Below are 19254 nucleotides of genomic sequence, written 5' to 3'. Positions count from 1 at the left end.
TCATCCTTCTAGCACATCACAACAATCACTCACAAAACATGTAAGAACATAGTAACCCAATCAATACTTGGTGAATATAAGTATATCTATTTATATGGGTATAAGTATGTACCCTTCTCTAACGTATTCCTCTATCAACACTAGACCTTAACTAACATGTCAAATTATTGAGCACTAAGCACACAATCACAAATCAATATAAATTATCAACACACTAATCAAAATACAAATAAATCAGTACAATCATGAAAATCATATACATCCTAGCCTTGCAACTATATAATCTCTGCATCTTGCAAGTCATCTTTAACACTCTCTCAATAATGACAAGTCTCACTCTTATTAGTACACACATTCTAAAGGGTCTTAATCTTGCCCATCTAGTCATGATCTGTAGGGGACCCTAGATGTCCATATAGTGTGGTACTCAATCCAACGACACACATAATCACTTATCTGTAAGCTCAAATCAGACTTAATCCACTCATCATTAGAAATAGTAAGTGTATGCTTAGCATATCTTCATATATTTCTTTTTATATTTAGTAATTTTTTTTTTAATTTCAATAATTTTCTTGTCATATTTAAGACCATAAGTGCACTACACGAATTTAACTCTAATTTAAAACTATAAATTCAAAAAAAATAATCTTAAACTTTGTGGCGCATTAAATTGGGGCAAAAGGGAGTATTATAGAAGGAGGAAGAGATAATAACATGGCGAGCGTGAAAGATACTATGTCATATGCGCGTGAGATTCTGGAATAATGCCGCACATGGTCTGCTTCAATCTTAGACGAGCTAACTAAATTTAGCTTCATTACCTTCCGGCTTTACTTCCCCCATTCTCCGGATCGCAGTAGGCACTCTCACTACACTCTCTCCATGTTGCATTGCCGGTACAAATTCGAGATCTGACAAGTATCAATCTCGACGGCTACAACTGCTTCACTCGCATTGCCATCACGTAATATTATCTCTTTATATATGTCTCGGCCGCCTAATCAAGAGTTTCAGGAATGGTGGAATAAGCAGCAGACAGCCAATGAAAGTGATGACCTCTTCCCTTCTTCTTCTTCTTCAGAAAACTCTAGCTTTTTGACTGTTGAGATCCGTAGCCCGACCGTTGGCGATAAGGAACGTACTCGCAGTGCTCGCCAGCTCTCTTGGATTTACCTTCTCAAGTTTCAGCAAATTGCTAATTCAATCGCATTCCTCACAAATGGCTTCATTTCCATTGTTCGCACCGCCAATCGCCGAATCGTTACATCCAATTCGGCGCCTCATCGGTCGGATTCTAGACTCTATCGCGTTATTAAGGTGTTTTTGACTGTTTCAGTGATATTGTTAGTGTTTGAGCTGGTTGCTTACTTCAGAGGATGGCATTTCAGTCCTCCGACTGTGGAATCAGCGTCGGCGGAGGTGGTGGACTTAGTGGAGTACGTATATGCCAATTGGCTAGACATTAGGGCCAACTATTTGGCGCCGCCGTTGCAGAGCTTGACCAATATGTGTATTGTATTGTTCCTAATACAGTCGGTAGATCGAGTGGTTCTTGTACTTGGTTGCTTTTGGGTCAAGTTCCGACGCTTGAAACCTTTAGCTGAGATTGACTACTCTTCTGATGTAGAAAATCTGAATGCACAGGATTATCCCATGGTGTTGCTACAGATACCAATGTGCAATGAGAGGGAGGTAAGACAATGTATGTTTTCCAGTTCTCACTGCCAAAAATCTCATGACATGCTCAGTGAATTTGCTTGCTTAGTTAGTTTATTCATTTCTGTAGAACTTCCCCTCACAAAGCCAAGTGTCGAGCTAGTTTCACTTGCTTGTAGAAATAGGATTGATGAGAATGCAGTCTTCACTAAGTTTGCAGTTTTAGTGATGTTTCGAATGATGAGGTGCAGTCTTTACTAATTTTGCAGTTTCTTGTAATGTTTCGCATGTAAAATCTTTCATGCATTTGAATTCCTATTTTTGTAGAATAGTTTACTTGGTGACTATTAGTAACAATCATGAAAGTATGAAACTTAGGATTTATTTTGAGATGATGATATTACCAAGCCCAAGACGTTTTACACAGTATTTAGTAGGCTTAAATACAGCGTGAGCAGTTGATTAAACCAAGTATTCTCTATCTTAACTTGAAAGATTTAAGAACTTATCTTCTCGGGCAAACAATTTCAAAGAATAATCCTGGGTCAGCGCCCACAATTGTCACTTCATTGTGTTCTTGACAGAAACTATGCACCTATTATCTGTTGAACTTTTGTAATGCTTTCATTGGTGATCCTAATTTAGGTGTATCTTTATGATGATCCACCTATTTCCCTAACTGAGTAAGTTGGTGTTTTTGATGAGTTACTCTTTGACTAAGTATGAATTCCTTCATTGTGGTATTGCTCAGGTATACCAACAATCGATTGCAGCAGTATGCATCCAGGATTGGCCTAAGGACAGAATGCTCGTACAAATTTTAGATGACTCGGATGATTTGGGTGTTCAAGGACTTATCAAGGCTGAAGTACAAAAGTGGCAACAAAGGGGTGTGCACATTGTATATCGTCATCGTCTTATACGCACAGGCTATAAGGCAGGAAATCTCAAATCTGCAATGAGTTGTGACTATGTAAAAAATTATGAATTTGTAGCAATCTTTGATGCAGATTTCCAGCCAACACCAGATTTTCTGAAGAACACTGTTCCCTACTTCAAGGTGATTGCTTTTCCGAGATATATCTGGGTGACTCATGTAGGCACTAGAATGTTCTCTGAATTGAAATCTTTTTTCAATTGCCTTGGAGTAACTGGTAAAGTTGCTGCCATGTGATCAGGAGGTCACGGGTTCAAGCCTTGGAAACAGCCTCTGGCAGAAATGCAAGGTAAGGCTGCGTACAACAGACCCTTGTGGTCGGGCCCTTCCCCGGACCCTGCGCATAGCGGGAGCTTAAGTGCACCGGGCTGCCCTTTTTGTCTCTATTTGCTGGTGTTACAATTGGAGTTTGCCCATGTTATTTCTTAATGAAAAATGGGGTATGTCACTAACAGGGGAACTCTAGATTTTTTTTCCCGGAAATTTTAAAGAGGGAGTTATGTAAAAGCATCATATGATAGGCAGGGAAGGAGTTCGTTCCAATTTTTATTTGCAAAAATTTCTAGTCTGTTTTTGTACAAAAGTTCTCTTGAGGGTTATCAAAGTATCCCTTCTTAATTTTCCCTTTAGGATCTACCTTATTTTTGAGGGGTTTTTAGGATCTACCTATTTGAGGGGTTTTCTGATTCATTTCCTTTTCTCTTTTCTATTTACTAAGAACAATTGGTGCTGAAGTGTTATTTCCTTCATCTTATGTGCATGATGTATTTTCATGCTGGCTAGATTCTTCGTCCTTGTAGATATAAAATTGGCACAATATGAGCAGGCTTGATTGTCGTCATCAAATTATTTTCTTTCTGGATTACGACGAATAATTTGCAGACTCTTGTCATTTATTGAGTGTATTCAAGATTTCATGTTATCTTTATGCTGGGCGGAAAATCAGGCTTGTGCAAAAATTATTTTCTACCTCTTGGGTGCTAGTGTTATAATGAGCTTCCCACCTCTTAATTGCAGTATTCTGCATTAATTGACCGTCATGGACCACTTTGGTTATTGTTCTAATCACATCTTTGACTTTTTTCTTGTTGCATTCTTTAAGGGACATGACGACATCGCTCTTGTCCAAACAAGGTGGACTTTTGTGAACAAGGACGAGAATTTGCTTACGCGATTGCAGAACATAAATCTTGCGTTTCATTTTGAAGTAGAGCAACAAGTCAATGGATGGTTCATTAACTTTTTTGGCTTCAATGGCACTGCTGGAGTATGGAGAATCAAAGCCCTTGAAGAATGTGGAGGCTGGTTAGAGCGAACAACAGTTGAGGATATGGATATTGCTGTCCGTGCTCACCTTTGTGGATGGAAGTTTATCTATGTGAACGACGTTAAGGTTTGTAAGGTTCTAGATTGCCAATTAGTTTCTTTGTACAATAACAGGTTTTAAAAAAAATTGTTCTCCTTTTGTAGTGCCTCTGTGAACTACCAGAATCTTATGAGGCATATAAGAAGCAGCAACACCGGTGGCATTCTGGTCCAATGCAACTTTTTCGCCTTTGTTTTTTCGACATATTGCGTTCCAAGGTTCGTATGGGGTATTTATTGTAAGAACATACTCTTGCACATTGTGGTCACAATATCTGTGACTTACTTGAAGTTTAGTCAGCAAGTTACTCAGAGTCTAATATGGTCAGTACATTAAAAGGATAAATAAATGAGATTTGCAAACTCAGGGTCACAACTCTTTTTCTTGAATACTTTATTCTGATTCACTATGAGTGAAGCCTCTCCTTTGGAAATGGAGGGAGGTAACAGATTCTTGAAGATCAGTAATTTCTGGATAAACACCAGGGAGTTATGGCCAGCCTTGTCCTTAAATCTTTGTGCTTTTTTGGATATTGGAGAGTATACTAGACTTTGATAACCTCTTATGGCGAACAATTTATTGAATTTTTATAGGTCATTGATTCCCAATTGTTTACATATTGGAAGTATTATTGTATGTATAAATAATATGAACAACAACAACAACATACCTAGTGAAATCCCATTAAGTAGGGTCTGGGGAGCGTAGAGTGTACACAGACCTTACCACTACCTCGAAAGACCCTCAGCTCAAGTGCCTCAAACCCTAGTAAAGGAAGAAGAAGAAACAATGAAGAAAGCATAACAATTAATAAGAAAGACAACTCTAAAGTCTACAAGAAAGAAACAATAATAACAAAAAATAGTGTGATAATAGAAATATGATACACAACATAATACGCTAATCCTACGCTAACCTTCACCACTGCTAACCTTCTATCTTGATATGCGTCCTCCACTCCTTCCTATCTAGGGTCATGTCCTCGGTAATATGGAGCTGCGCCAAATCATGTCTAGTCACTTCTCCCCAATATTTCTTCCATGCTGCCCCATTGTGATGTGTGACATCACTGTCAACTACACCAGGCTCCCTAGATCAATGGAAGGTCTCGTCCCCACTACCTTGGAGTATGGACTCAAGATACTTAAAACCTTCTTTCTTGGGAAAAGGTTGTGTGGAAAGCCTTACTTCCACTTCCACTTCATCTACTACAACACCAAATTTGCACTCCAATTACTCTATTTTGGTCCTGCTCAACCTGAACCCTTTGGACTCTAGAGTCTGCCTCCAACCTAGCATTAACTTTGTCTTGTGTCTCATCAACCAATACTATGTTGTTTGCAAATAACATACACCAAGGAACCTTCTCCTGAATATACCGCGTCAACTCATTCATCACCAAGGCGAATAGGAAAGGACTAAGAACTGTTCCCTGATGTAGCCCCATTTCAACTGGTAAGTGCTTCGGGTCTCCTCCCACTGTTCTAATCCGAGTCTTAGCTCCATCATACATGTTCTTTATCACCCTAATATACACCATCGGGATACCTTTAGCCTCCAAACACCTCCAGAGAACATCCTTCGGGATTTTGTCATAAGCCTTTTCAAGGTCAATGAAAACTATATGAAGGTCCCTCTTTCTTTCCCTATATTTCTCCATCAATCTCCGCATAAGGTGGATGACTTCAGTAGTCGAACGTCCTAGCATGAATCCAAATTGATTCTCAGAAATGGACACCTCTTTCCTCACCCTCATCTTCGCCACTCTTTTCCAAACCTTCGTAGTTTGGCTTAGCAATTTAATACCCCTGTAATTATTACAGTTTTGGATATCACCCTTGTTTTTGTACAATGAAACTATTGTACTCCACCTCCATTCGTCGGGCATTCTTGCCGTCTTAAGAATAGCATGAAACAACCTAGTCAACCACTCCACACCTGCCTTGTCTGTGCTCTTTCAAAATTTCACTAGAATCTCATTGGGTCCGGTCACTTTTCCCCTTCTCATAATGCTAATAGCGCATCTAACCTCCTCAACCCTAACACACCTACAATACCCGAAGTCCCAGAGTCTACCAGAATGCGTCAAATCACCCAACACAATGTCTCTGATCCCTTCTTCGTTTAAGAGTATGTGGAAGTAAGTTTGCCATCTTTGCTTAATAGAGGTCTCTTTCACCAACACCTTGCCTTCCTCATCCTTGATGCCCTTCATTGATCCAAATCACGAACCTTTTTCTCGTTTTTGCGAGCCTATACAATTTCTTATCCCCACCTTTGTCCCCTAGCTCGACATACAAGTGTTCAAAAGCTGCCGTCTTAGCAGCCGTGACCGCTACCTTATAGCTTCTGTCTTCATCGTCTCATATACTTACTTAAGCGTCCGTTTTTCTTCCTCGTCCGCTCACTCCACTAACTTTGTATATGCAACCTTCTTTGCTTCTACTTTGCCTTGGACTTCTCCATTCCACTACCAATCTCCTTGATGACCACTAAAATTATCCCTCGATATCCCTAGCACCTCTGTAGCTGCTTCCTTAATGCAATTAGCTGTTTTATCCCACATGTTGCTTACATCCCCGCTACTACTCCAAACCCCCATACCAATCAACTTCTCCCCCATCACACGAGAAAGGGCTGGGGTCAAGCCACCCCACTTGATCCTAGGTCGGTCATATAAGGTTTTCTTCCGCCTGTCCCTCTTAATCCCCAAGTCTATAACCAAATAATATGAAATACACCTGAAATCTTTCTGGAGACAGCTGTTAAAGGGTGATGTATCTGGACTTTCAGATGAAAGAAAAGAAGATATATTATGTAGCTCCCCTGGCTCTTATGTGATAATTTAGAAAGAAAGGAATAGGAAGTTTTGAATAGGTGGAAAGTACTTTTTTGTAAAATGTAAGACTTTATAAACTAAGAACCATTGCTAAGCTGGTGCTGGACAGAACATTACTGTATAGCAAAAAACAAAACACAAAAGGGTATTCGTTTTCTAAAATGAAGGGACACCATGAGTGCTAACTGGTTCTGCCTCATTTACAAGCTCCGTTTTACACAAGAAGTAAACAAAAGGTTGTAGTTAAACTTTTTCTTCTGAATGAAATTGGATTCAGCTTCAAAACATCTGCAATTACTCTCTCTCTCCAGATTGTCCCACAGATGCAGGCTGGGATTATATTCCACCATATAACTTATCTTTTGTTTATCATGGAAAGGTGCAAAGTACTTTTATAAAGATGAGAGCTTGTCGTCTGTTCCTAGTAAAGTTTTAGTGCACCCATGAGGTTTCTGTTTGCATAGGTAATCAGGTGCCGTTCCTAGAAGATCATATTTTTTGTTAGATTCTTTACTTTTGTATACCACTTGTATTTAGGAACTTCACATTAACAATTATTTCCTTTCCAAAATCCTTTTTCCTTCTTCATAAACATGATACTTACATCTATCCTATTTCTCAACCATTGTCCTCAAAAGAACCACACTTGCCCTTACTTTGCTTTGCTTCCTTCAAAATAGGAGGTAGGAGGTGGAGGGTGCTTCTCACTCTAGCTACCCTCTGCTGTCTTCAAAACATTTTTGTTTTATGAGAAAAAAAGTTAATGATAAATGAGATAAAGAAATCTATGACGATGAACAATGTAGCAAGAGAGAGAGATTTCTCATTACAAGAATAGGAAATCAGGGAAATTTATTAATAGTTGAAAAAAATACTTATTGTTGTAAATTTTATATTATTTGTGGATGTCCACAACTCCTTAAGATGTAATTTCCACCATTATTTTGGTAACTCTTCCTCTATGATCTCAATGGTTAATGCCATGTTTAAGGCAACATTGTAACCACAATCTATGTAATAGTATAAAAAGGGGCATAAGATATGATGTATTGTACACTTGAAAAAAAGAAGAAAGTTCTCTGATTTTCTGTCTCTTTTTCATATAATATTGTTATTGTGAGCTTGATTTCTTAACACGTTATCAAAACGACTATGATTTTCTTCAAGTTAAAGTCTAGTTGTTCCATCCGCAAGGTATGTGATCTTCTACTTATCTCTAATATCTCGTTTGCATATAGACTACAAGTCTAGTAGCTTGAGATTCTGAAATGTTGACCTATAAATGTTCTTTGGTATATTTTCATTCGTTCTCCATAAAATATTAGACACAAAGACAGTGTTGTCAAAGTCGCGTTTAAGCCCTTAAGGGAGTCTCAAAATGCATTGAGCTCTTCGCCTTGCATAATGTGCGCTTCAGTGTCGTTATCAAGATTCTACGACATTCTTTTTTTTTTTCCCAATGAGCCTCTTCTGAAGAGGCAACACTAAACAATTGATATTTCACTTTTTATTGTAATTTTTTTTCCATTTCTTTGTTTATATATTTTTCATATATGCTTATAATTCTTCCAACACATTGGCAAGATTTTTCCCTACGAGCAGATTATTTATGGTCAGCTCACAAGCCTGATCCAACATGTTGCTCTTAAGATTTGTTGTCAGGACAAGATTTTAAGGCAATTAGCTAAGGACATGGGACAAACCTGTCGAGATTTAGGAAGTTTCTGTAAACAATTTGGCCTACCACCTTGTAGGAAGAAAACCCTTAGGAGTTCAGCTCCTATAAGAGAAGCTTCCACATCCAAGCCATATTCCAAGTTTAGAAAATCAAAATCTTCTCCTCCAAAACACCAATATACCTCCAAGAACATTGAGTGTTAAAGAATTCAAAATATTCATATCTTTGAGTGATACAATAAAATTTGGAAAATAGTCAAAGTAAATTGGACCGCTACAAAGGCTAGTTTCTACCATTCTTAGGAGGGAATCATTGAAGTCTAAGAACCTTGAGTCTCTTAGACAGAGAAGAAGTGAAGTATCTAGGCCTTCTCTAGAGAAAGGTTTAGCTGCAATTTGGACAAGCCTGAAATGAAGATAGTTATATTTTTCGCCTATATTTTCTATAGACTTTGGATTCAAAAGCTTGATATCTTCATGATCTTACTCAAGAAAGATAGTTTGTTCAATAGTAGAAATATGGTAATAACTTCTTAAATGCCATCTAGAAGATTTATATATGGTATAGTGGGGATGTTTTGGGATTTTTTAGTCATCAATTGATTGCTGCAAATATGAGAAGCTAATCTCTTCTTTGAGCTTAGAATTGTGGGAAATGGTGGATGATGTAGCAGAAGAAGAAGAAGAAGCTTTAGAGGAGGAGGAAAACGGACGGAAGAAATACATAATGAGATCTGCAAGAAAATTAGTTAGAAAAACAACAATAATGACTTTAATGCTTCCCGTCCTTGGATCAAGAGATCAGGGGTTCCATAAAGAAAAATATTCAAGTTCTTAACTCAATATTATACAGAAGAGCCAGATCTAATGTTAAATTAATGGGATCTTGTTTCAATTTTATATGCAAAGGCTGTTTTATATTAAGAAGTTCTTTAATTAGATGATCCAAAGGTTATGATAACCATTTGTAAATCCACTAAGTCTTCTTTGGCAATCTAGCCATTGTTGCTTAGGAATACTGCCTACAGTGTTGATCTGAAAAGATCCCAGTACTATCCGTATTCAGATCTTCCTATCATAGAATAGATCTCACCAGTTTGTATAAGTTGATTCAAGTTTTACCATGTTTAAATTACAGATCTGATAGTACCATATAATAGAAAGTTAAAAACATGAATAATAATCTTTTCTTCCCCTTGGCTCTGATACCAAGTACCTGGAAGGGACCCCCCTAAAATAATAGGGGTGAAATATGGGGAAGAAGCATAAGAAGCAAAAGTACGATAATTAAATGTAAATATAAGTAATGCAAGTGTGTAACTGTAAATGCAAATGCAATAAATTAGGTGGCAGGACGACCATGTGTTAGATAATACAATTAATTAATTAAAGGTAGGTGGTGGTGCCAACCATAAGTAATAAAAACAACAATAAGAAAGATTAGTAAAGTAAAGAAAAGGACTGTTAAAAATTGAAATTTGATATTATAATCAAATAAACTTTAACGAGTACAAAGAGGGAGCAAACTCCAACCACGTATTCTTTTGTGTGAGAGAGAACTTCTTGGAGAAAAAAGTAATGTGTCGTACAAAATGGAGAGGGAGGCTATTTATAGCCAAAAATTTGATACAGTAAAAGTGCTACAGTGTAGCTACAGTACAATCTAAGCGAAAGACATTGTAGAACCTTCTGATGGGGGAAGTTCAGAAGTGATATCACCTTCATTGAGAGTTTTCCATAACTTTGAAACATTGATTGATTTTGAAAAAGGAAAATCTAATTCATGATATTCAAGATAAGCCTCAAACCAATCCAAGAAATTAATTTGTTTTTGGATAGAGTTTAAAAACTCATAATAAATCTCTTAAAGGTTTTTCCTTTCATCATTTTGAAAATTATTACAAAACCATGTTCTTTATAAAATAGTTCTTTGAGAATAAAACTCTGGTCTAAGTTTTTCTTTATCAATTTGAAAATCTTGTGCCAAGACAGTTTAGCTCTCCACCTAATGACGAGTAAGTGGGGGATTGAGGTGGATCGTCGTTGATCTTGTTTGCGGGAGGTGTTTCCACTGGGTATTTGGCTTGCGGGATCCTAGATTCAACGTTAACTGCCTCAACTCTAGTAGGAAATGAAGAGACAGAGTGTCTTGCAGTTTGGATTTCTGTTTGAACAGACAAGAATGTAGAAACCCTTTGGCTAAAAGATCTTTGGAAAGAGATAGAAACAACTCCACCAGAGAATTGCTGGATTGGGAAACTGTAGTATTTTCGGGTTTTTCGGCTGGAGTTGCATCTTGCTGCAAGAAGTTCTGGGGTACAAAAACTTGACTCCAAGTAATTGTCCTAGGAACTGACAGATGAGATTGTTGTAGTTCTATTTTGAAAAGGACAGTCTCACCCTTATAACTACTTCTCATAGCTTTAGTATTGAAGGGTGAACTCATAGCCTTATATTGGATCCTATATATGATTGCTACTGGGAGTGACCTTAAAACATTTTTTATGCTTATTGCTTTTAGCAGTACTGCACAAAGGATAATATGCAATGGTCACTTCTTCAGGGTAGGAATCCTGATATTGTCTAGGTTCACCTACTACTTTTCTTCTACTTACATGTTATGTTTTTCCAAGCAATGTATTTTATATTTGTATGAGTATTCTAGCAAACTTTTGATTTGATAACTTACACATTAAAAATGTTTCTAAACCTAAGTTACTTTGTCTACCACATAATGTTGATAAATATTTTCGTTGAATTTCTGAAGTGAAAACTGTTTAAGTTAATAGTACTTGTACTTTTATTGTTTCTAACTTAATAATTTTCTCTGACAATTTTCATTCTATCGAAACTTGAGTTTGTGACACTTGATATCTTTGGGAAAAGTTACATAATGAGTTGTCGATGTTGAAATTCACGTAGATGCTAAAGGTCTTGATGTCACTATTATTCAGGATAATGAAGCACCGATTCAGGACAATGTGAAGGCTATGATTTTCCTTCGTCATCATAAAGATTAAGGATTGAACGCTGAATATTTGACAGTGAAAGATCCACTTGAATTGTGGATTGATCTGAAGGAAAGGTATGATCACCTTAAGACAATGTTATTGCCAAGAGCTCAGTATGAGTGGATACATTTCTATGATTTTAAACCCGCATGTGAGTATAACTTTGTTATACATAAAATTACTACCCAATTAAAACTATTTGGGGAAGCTATGAATGATGAGATTGAAGAATTTTCTAGTTTTTCAATGTGTGCACATAATTTTAATTGGGAAGTTATTCTATATACAATAGAGTTATACTCTTATGCGGACTTAAACTCTTAAAAGTGTATTCACTCATACCAAGTCCTTGGCAGTGTTGTTGCCTTAAGGTGGTTATATTTTTTCTTCAAACCAGTCCACAATTCAATTGGATCTTTCATGGTCAAATATTCAACCTTCAATCCTTCATTCAGATGTTGACGAAGGAAAATCATAGCATTTGCTTTGTCTTTACTCTATGCTTTATGACCCTAAGCAATAGTGACCCTAAGACCTTTAGCATCTAAGCGAATTTCTGCATCTAGAACCCATCATAGGTATCTTTTCCCCGCTTATATCAAGTGCCACAAACTCAAGATTCAACATGATAAAAATATCAGAGAAAATAATTAAGTTAGAAATAATAAAAATACAAGTACTATTGACTTGAGCAATTTAAACTACAGAAATTCGACAAATAATATTTATCAATATTATGTGGTAGATAGGGTAACTTATGTTTAGAAACATTTCTTAATGTATAAGTTATCAAATCAAAAGTTTGCTCAAATACTTGTACATTGTTTGATAAAAAACATAACATGTACATAGAAGAAAAGCAATAGGTGAATCTAGACAATGTCAGGATTCCTTCCTTGAAGAAGTGACCATAGCAAGTTTTCCTCGGTGTCTAATAATGTTATGGAGAAAGGAAATGTACCATAGAACATAAGTAGGTCAATGTTTAAGAATCTCAAGCTAGGGATTCTCCGTGCTAGGTGTCAATTCATACTTTGTATGGTATGCAATCTTAACAAAAGAAAGAAAGGCTAGGTTGATGGAATGAATTGCCAGGTACAAGGGGTTTACAATCAATGACCTTGGGTTATAACATAATATAGAAGAAAAAAGATGACCTCCGACAATCAATTCCTTGATCAACTGTTGATTAGAGGGAACAATCACAAGAGGAGCTTGGTTAAAATTCTTTATGTTTGAAGAGTTGAATGAAATAAATGAAGCACAAGAGGTGTCATAAATGTAAAGAAAGAAGAGATTTGAGAACCGATTGCTTGATTATTCCCTCAAGCATGTTGGGATTTAAATAACGGTTACAAGTAATCCTAAAAAGGAAAGGAAAATAATTTCGACTTGGAAAGAAAAGTAATTCCTATTTCTAATTGTAATATACACAATTTTAAGGACTTTAAACCTTTTTCATATTTACAAGGAATGAGCCTTGCCAAATTAATAATTTCCTGATTCTTATTTCTTAACTCTCCCCCTCAAATTGGGCATACATATTGTATGCTCTTAACTTGTCACAAATATACTCAGTTCTGGATCCACGAAGTGATTTTTTAAGAATATTCGCTAATTGATCATTTGAGTTGATGAGACCTGTCACAATGCACCTCTATTTAATCTTTTGTCGAATCAAATGGCGATATACTTCTATATGCTCTGTTCTTTCTTGGAACCCTGGATTTGAAACAATGTCTATTGCAACTTGATTGTCACAGATCAATTTCATGGGTGACAGAATGAAGTGTTCGTTCCCTTACATCCAATTAAGGTGGGATTCCAGTTCCATTGATCTGGTCTGAATCATCATTCTTTTACGGAATAAGAAGAAAAAATTGTTTTTGCTTTTGCGTGAGATTAAGAAGAAGAAGAAGAAGATTGTTTTTTGTTTGGATGGAAAGAGTCCTTTTTTTCCCCAACTGAAATAGAGTAAGTAAAGGAATTTTTGGACAGAATTTTAGCTATATGCTCTGTTCTTTCTTTGAACCCTGGATTTGTAACAATGTGTATTGCAACTTGATTGTCACAGATCAATTTCATGGGTGACAGAATGAAATGTTCGTTCCCTTACATTCAATTAAGGTGGGATTCCAGTTCCATTGGTCTGGTTTGAATCATCATTCTTTTACGGAATAAGAAGAAAAGATTGTTTTTGCTTTTGCATGAGATTAAGAAGAAAATGAAGATTGTTTTTCGTTTGGATGGACATAGTCCTTTTTTTCCCCAATTAAAATGAAGTAAAGGAATTTTCGGACAGAATTTTAGCTGAAAAAGAATTAGAGGGAAGAAGTATTAGAAGAGGTTAGAGAGAGAATTTTTGAGGAAAGGAACTCAAACCCTTTGGCTCTAAAGGAAATTCAAAATCAGAGGAACGTGCTGATCACGTAGAAAGTAGAAGTCCCTGCATAGTGTCACCATAACAATAGCCGGAGAGTTGAGTGATGCTTGATCAGAGAGTGGAATTGTGCCACACACCGGAAGGAAGGAAAAAAAGAGGAAAATCATTGGTCAGGTGGGTGACACATTGGCCGACACCCCTCACTAGTAGCAGAAGTCATTTGAGTCTTTACCAAGATCTTAGAGGCTCTGATACTATGTAAAGAAAAAACAGATTTGAGAATGAATTGCTTGATTCTTCCCTCAAGCATGTTGGGGCTCAAATAATGTTTCAAAGTAATTCTAAAAAGGAAGAGAAGTAATTCATATTTCTAAACCTCTACCTTATCAAATAAATAAATGAATAAATAAATGAATGAATAAATGAATAATATTTCTAATTACAAAATTATTAAGACTTTAATCCTTTTCCATATTAATAAACCAAATTCTTAACAATGGAGATATAAATTAAGTTGTTTTATGACTAGAAAAAGAGACAAAAAGGACTTTTTCAGGAAATGGCATGCAAAGAAACGTACTTGAAGTCATAGAAAAGAATCCATGGTTATACTCGAAGTTTTTTCTTGCCGACTTAGCTAGAGGAGGACACTACTAACAACAATAACATACACAGTGAAATTCCATTAAGTGGGGTCTGGGGAGAGTAGAGTGTACGCAAACCTTATCAATACCTCGTGAGGGTAGAAAAACTGTTTTCGAAAGACCCTCGGTTCAAGTGCATCAAACCCAAGTAAAAGAAGAAAGCAATGAAGAAAGCAGAGCATTGTAACAACTAGAAAGATACAATAACAACAACAAAATAGTGTGATAATCGAAACACAATACACAACATATGTCAAAAACTACAAGGGGACGACTTGTACTACAATAGGCACTAACAACCCTAAACCTTCGCAAATCATGAGTACACTCTACCCATACTAACCTTCTACCTTAACATGCGACTTCCACTCCCTATCTAGAGTCATATCCTCGGTAATATGAAGTTGCGTCATGTCTTGTCTAATCACCTTTCCCCAATACTTTTTCGGCTTACCTCTATCCCTCCGCGAATCCCTACAACCAGCCTCTCACACCTCCTCTTCACATGTCCAAACCATCTGAGTCTCACTTCCCTCACCTTGTCGGCCACAGAGGTCACTCCCACCTTCTCACGGATAATCTGATTTCTAATCTTGTCGCTCCTAATATGCCCACACATCCATCTCAACATCCTCATCTCCACAACATGCATATTTGGAATATGTGAGTTCTTGACTGGCCAACACTCACCTTGTATGACAAGGACGGTCTAATCTGTAGAACTTACCTTTAAGACTTCCTTAAGAGAATAGGGGAAATTGGACTGCAATGTTTGCCTACTTTGAATGAAGAGGTAAAAGAATGGCTTTGAAGACTTCCCAGTTAATAGAAAGTGGACTTGGAGATCAAGAGCATTGATGGGGTCGACATATTTGTTAGAGCCAGATACCATGATTTACTTTATTAGTTCACCACACTTTTTTGATATCGGTAACGACATTCTCGTTATGCTGTTTTTTTAAATCAATAATAGTTTACCTATAAAAAATATTATCTTCATATACTGATCCAAAAAGAAAAGATTGAGGATTGTAGACCTATCAGTTTATTGAGCAGTATTTGCAAAATTATATCCAAGGTGTCAAATGAAAGATCAAAGAGTCATTGAAGATTGATTTCTCAATCTGAAATGCATCTGTACACAGTAGACAAATCATAGGTGCCTTGATTGCAATTAGTGTTTGTTTAGAAATGAGGTAATACTAAAAGAACTTGGTATATTATGTATATTAGATTTGAGAGGAGACAGAAACTCCTTTCTCCATTCCTTTATTTCATGGTAATGGTGAGCCTAAGTAGGATGATTGGAGAAATTGTGGATAAAGGATGGTTCTCTGTCTCTCAAGTAAGGGGAACCACTTAAATCGTGTGTGTAAAAAAGGTTTGTGAACATCCTAGTATCCTGTGGTGTTAAGCAGAGAGAACTGACTCCCCAGAATTGTACAAGTAGGTTTTGAAGCTGTTTCTTCACTTCATAAATAATATACTAAAAGTTATTTATTTCCACTGAATGATCAAACAAGCGTGTAGCAGCTAGCAGGCATACTAGAATGTCATGTGGGATAACTCCCAGCTGGTGTATCTTTGGGTCTCTTAGGAGCTAAAGACCTGAAGAAGCTGATATGGCAAGGCACAGCAGAAATTTAAAAGTACACTAGCTCTTTGGAAGATTCAAACCCTCAGTACGATTAGCTCGTACATCGGATAAGCAATTCACCACGTTAGTCCATTCAGTTATCTCTCCCAATTGAATAAGATAATCACTACATTAGATAGCACATAAGATAAAGTAAAGAATCTTTCTTTCTCTCTTTTCTTCTTTCTAATAGATATGTACAACTTTTATCATCAATATTCTCTCTCTTTATCTAAACTAAAGGAAGGGCTCAGAAGAGCCAAGAATATCAAGAAAAATAAAGAAGACCTCTTTTCTTTGTCTTGATTTGTTCGAAAGGACCCTCTTTAAACAATACCTATATTTAGAAGGAAGAGTAACCCTAATCAACAATTCTTTAGAGGATATTCCGACATGTCTAATGTCACTATTTCCTATGCCAGAAACTATTGCACTAGATAGAGGTTTCATATGGGAAGGAAGTGTTAAGAATAGCAAATTTGATCTTGTGAGATTGTCCAAAGTGATTGCTGCAAAAGATGAAGGGGTTTGAGATTAAGAATCTAAATTACATAATAGAAACTTGTTGTGCAAATGGCTTGGAGATTTCCTAAGGAGCAAGAGGATATTTGGAAAAAGGTATTCGCAGCTGAGTATTGTTTGTACAGCCCATGGTGCAGACAGCAAGTAACTTCTTCTCAGGGTGTTATCTCATGGAAGAACATCAGAATGCTATGGGATGAATTCAAGAAATTAGTAAAATTGAAAGCAAGGGAGATAAATTGTGGCAGGATTGATGGCCATCCTGACTTATACAACATTTTGTGACAGTGCAGGAAAGCATATCACTGGTCAGTAGCGCTTAAGAGATGGAAAATAGGAAATAAAGCTTAGAAGAAGCTTCCAGAGTTGGAAGATTAACAATGTTGCAGAATTGTTTGGGGAATGGGGGGATTAGCATGTCTCAAGCATGCAAAACCCTAGTTTGGAAGACAAAGAAATAGAACTTCGTGAAATCTTGCCTTCTTTTTCTTTTTCGGTAATCCGCTTCTTCCACATCAAGTCCACTTGCTGTGTAAATATGAATTTTTTTAGTTAAATGTTGCAGATAGTTGGAAATTTTGGAAATAACTCTGAGTAGTTGCTGAAAATGATAGAACTTAAGTAGGAAACAGTAGCTGCTCTTGCAAATGAATAGGCCCTATCATTTTCAAGTGTTGGCTTCCTGTTTTTGTACTTTGGTAGGGCAAGTTCTTCAAAAACTTTTCGTTCTGAAACATTTTTTTTCCTCTATGTGCTTGCTTTGAAGGTCAATAGCAAAGAGGAGAGGAAGGACTTCAGGGGTGTATTCCCTGTGACATCTTCGCATTGGGCGAATATACCACTTGAGTTGTAGGACCACATACTTTTCTTTTATTTCCTCAAATTTACACTCTTCTGATCATCCTCGTCTTCCATATATTTTCGTACCCATAGTTTCCCGCTTTTGGAGGACTCGTATTTTTAGGGAAAATTTGAGAAATGATGGTCTTTGATGTTACTCTATTCAAAGAGAGGTTATTGTATGTGTTGTCGTTATACGTAAGGGAAGTAATTGTAATTACCTCCTCCTTATTGTCTCATCACACATAAATTATGAGGCTTTCCTTCTCATCAAGTAATCATTTCCTTACCATGTCATCTCAATTTGAATGTTATGCGTGAATCCTTCAATGCTTTATGGATACACCATCTTTTTTTTACTAGTTTGAAGATCATTATATCTTTTCAACTGATTATTGTATATGCTTCTCATTTCAGGTTAGTTGGCTCAAGAAAGCCAACCTAATATTTCTTTTTTTTCTCTTGCGGAAGCTCATCCTACCATTTTATTCATTTACTCTCTTTTGTATCATTCTCCCACTCACCATGTTCCTCCCAGAAGCCCAGTTACCAGCTTGGGTCGTCTGCTATGTGCCTGGACTCATGTCTGTCCTCAATATTCTTCCAGCTCCACAGTCATTCCCTTTTATTGTACCCTATCTTTTATTTGAAAACACAATGTCTGTGACCAAATTCAATGCCATGATATCAGGGCTTTTCCAGTTAGGAAGTTCTTACGAGTGGATTGTTACGAAGAAGTCCGGACGTTCATCAGAAGCTGATTTAGTTGGAATGGTGGAAAATGAATCTGAACCTTTGTTGGAGAAGAGTACTGTATCAAGGTCATCATCAGAATCAGGCCTTGCTGAGCTTAGTAAATTAGAGATGACCAAGAAAATGGGAAAGAGGAAGAGAAACCGTTTATACAGGAAAGAGCTTGCCCTTGCATTTATATTATTAACAGCCTCTGTCAGAAGTTTGTTATCTGCTCAAGGGATTCACTTCTATTTCCTATTGTTTCAAGGGTTTACTTTCCTTGTTGTTGGTCTTGATTTGATTGGCGAACAGGTGAGTATATCATAAGATTTTTACAAGATATTTGGCCACGAATTCAGTTGTGGTAAATCCTTTCGGAAGGGCAGACTGTACTGTTTGTACATGTGATTGTGGTACCTGGCTCCCAATTCGTACATTTATGTGGTCAACTTAAGCGATTTTAGCGGAAGCTTCAAAATACCACTATTTGGCGGTCATATCTTATTCAATTGATGCCAAGATGGAGATTAAAATCAATACTGCTAGGATTTGTCATTTGCCTACCACGTAGTTTGATGTAATTTATTATATGTTTGCATGTAATAGTAGTGTAACCATCGAGTAGTCTATTTTTGTTTGTTCAAGTTTGTGATTCTTTATTTTTGCCATTGACAAGTTTTGTACAATTATATATAGTTGGAAGAAGGCACCAGTTACACCGTTCATTTTGATGATCGTTAGCTTGGTTCATATTGGTCTATTCTCATATGAAATTGGGTCATTAAAGGATCTTTATTTCGTCACTAAGAGCAACTCGCGGAAAGCCAACATGTATTTGGTGATAGCACGAGTTATTATCCTGAGAAAAAGTAGCCCCTAAATATAAATCAGTTACTTCCAGCTGCAAATGGATGCACTTATAGAAGATTTGTTTCAACTGAAACAAAAGCCATAGTCAAGATATTCAGTGTTTAAACTTTTACCTATTTTGTTTAAGAAAAAAAT

At 36.7% G+C, this 19254-nt stretch overlaps 1 protein-coding gene across 1 annotated transcript; it reads left to right on the top strand.

The window, feature by feature from the left end:
- The first annotated feature begins 734 nt into the window (after window positions 1–734).
- On the top strand, window positions 735–18999 carry LOC129882630 (probable xyloglucan glycosyltransferase 6). Its single transcript, XM_055957009.1, has 5 exons — window positions 735–1695; window positions 2411–2719; window positions 3699–3989; window positions 4067–4180; window positions 17932–18999. Exons 1-5 carry the CDS (start codon window positions 988–990, stop codon window positions 18574–18576), a joined length of 2067 nt encoding a protein of 688 aa, XP_055812984.1. The 5' UTR covers window positions 735–987; the 3' UTR covers window positions 18577–18999.
- The last annotated feature ends 255 nt before the right edge of the window (window positions 19000–19254 follow it).

Source organism: Solanum dulcamara, chromosome 3, assembly GCF_947179165.1.
Source record: "Solanum dulcamara chromosome 3, daSolDulc1.2, whole genome shotgun sequence".
Taxonomy (NCBI): domain Eukaryota; kingdom Viridiplantae; phylum Streptophyta; class Magnoliopsida; order Solanales; family Solanaceae; genus Solanum; species Solanum dulcamara.
The sequence above is the reverse complement of the archived record's forward strand: the minus strand, read 5'-3'. Positions and strand labels throughout refer to the sequence as shown.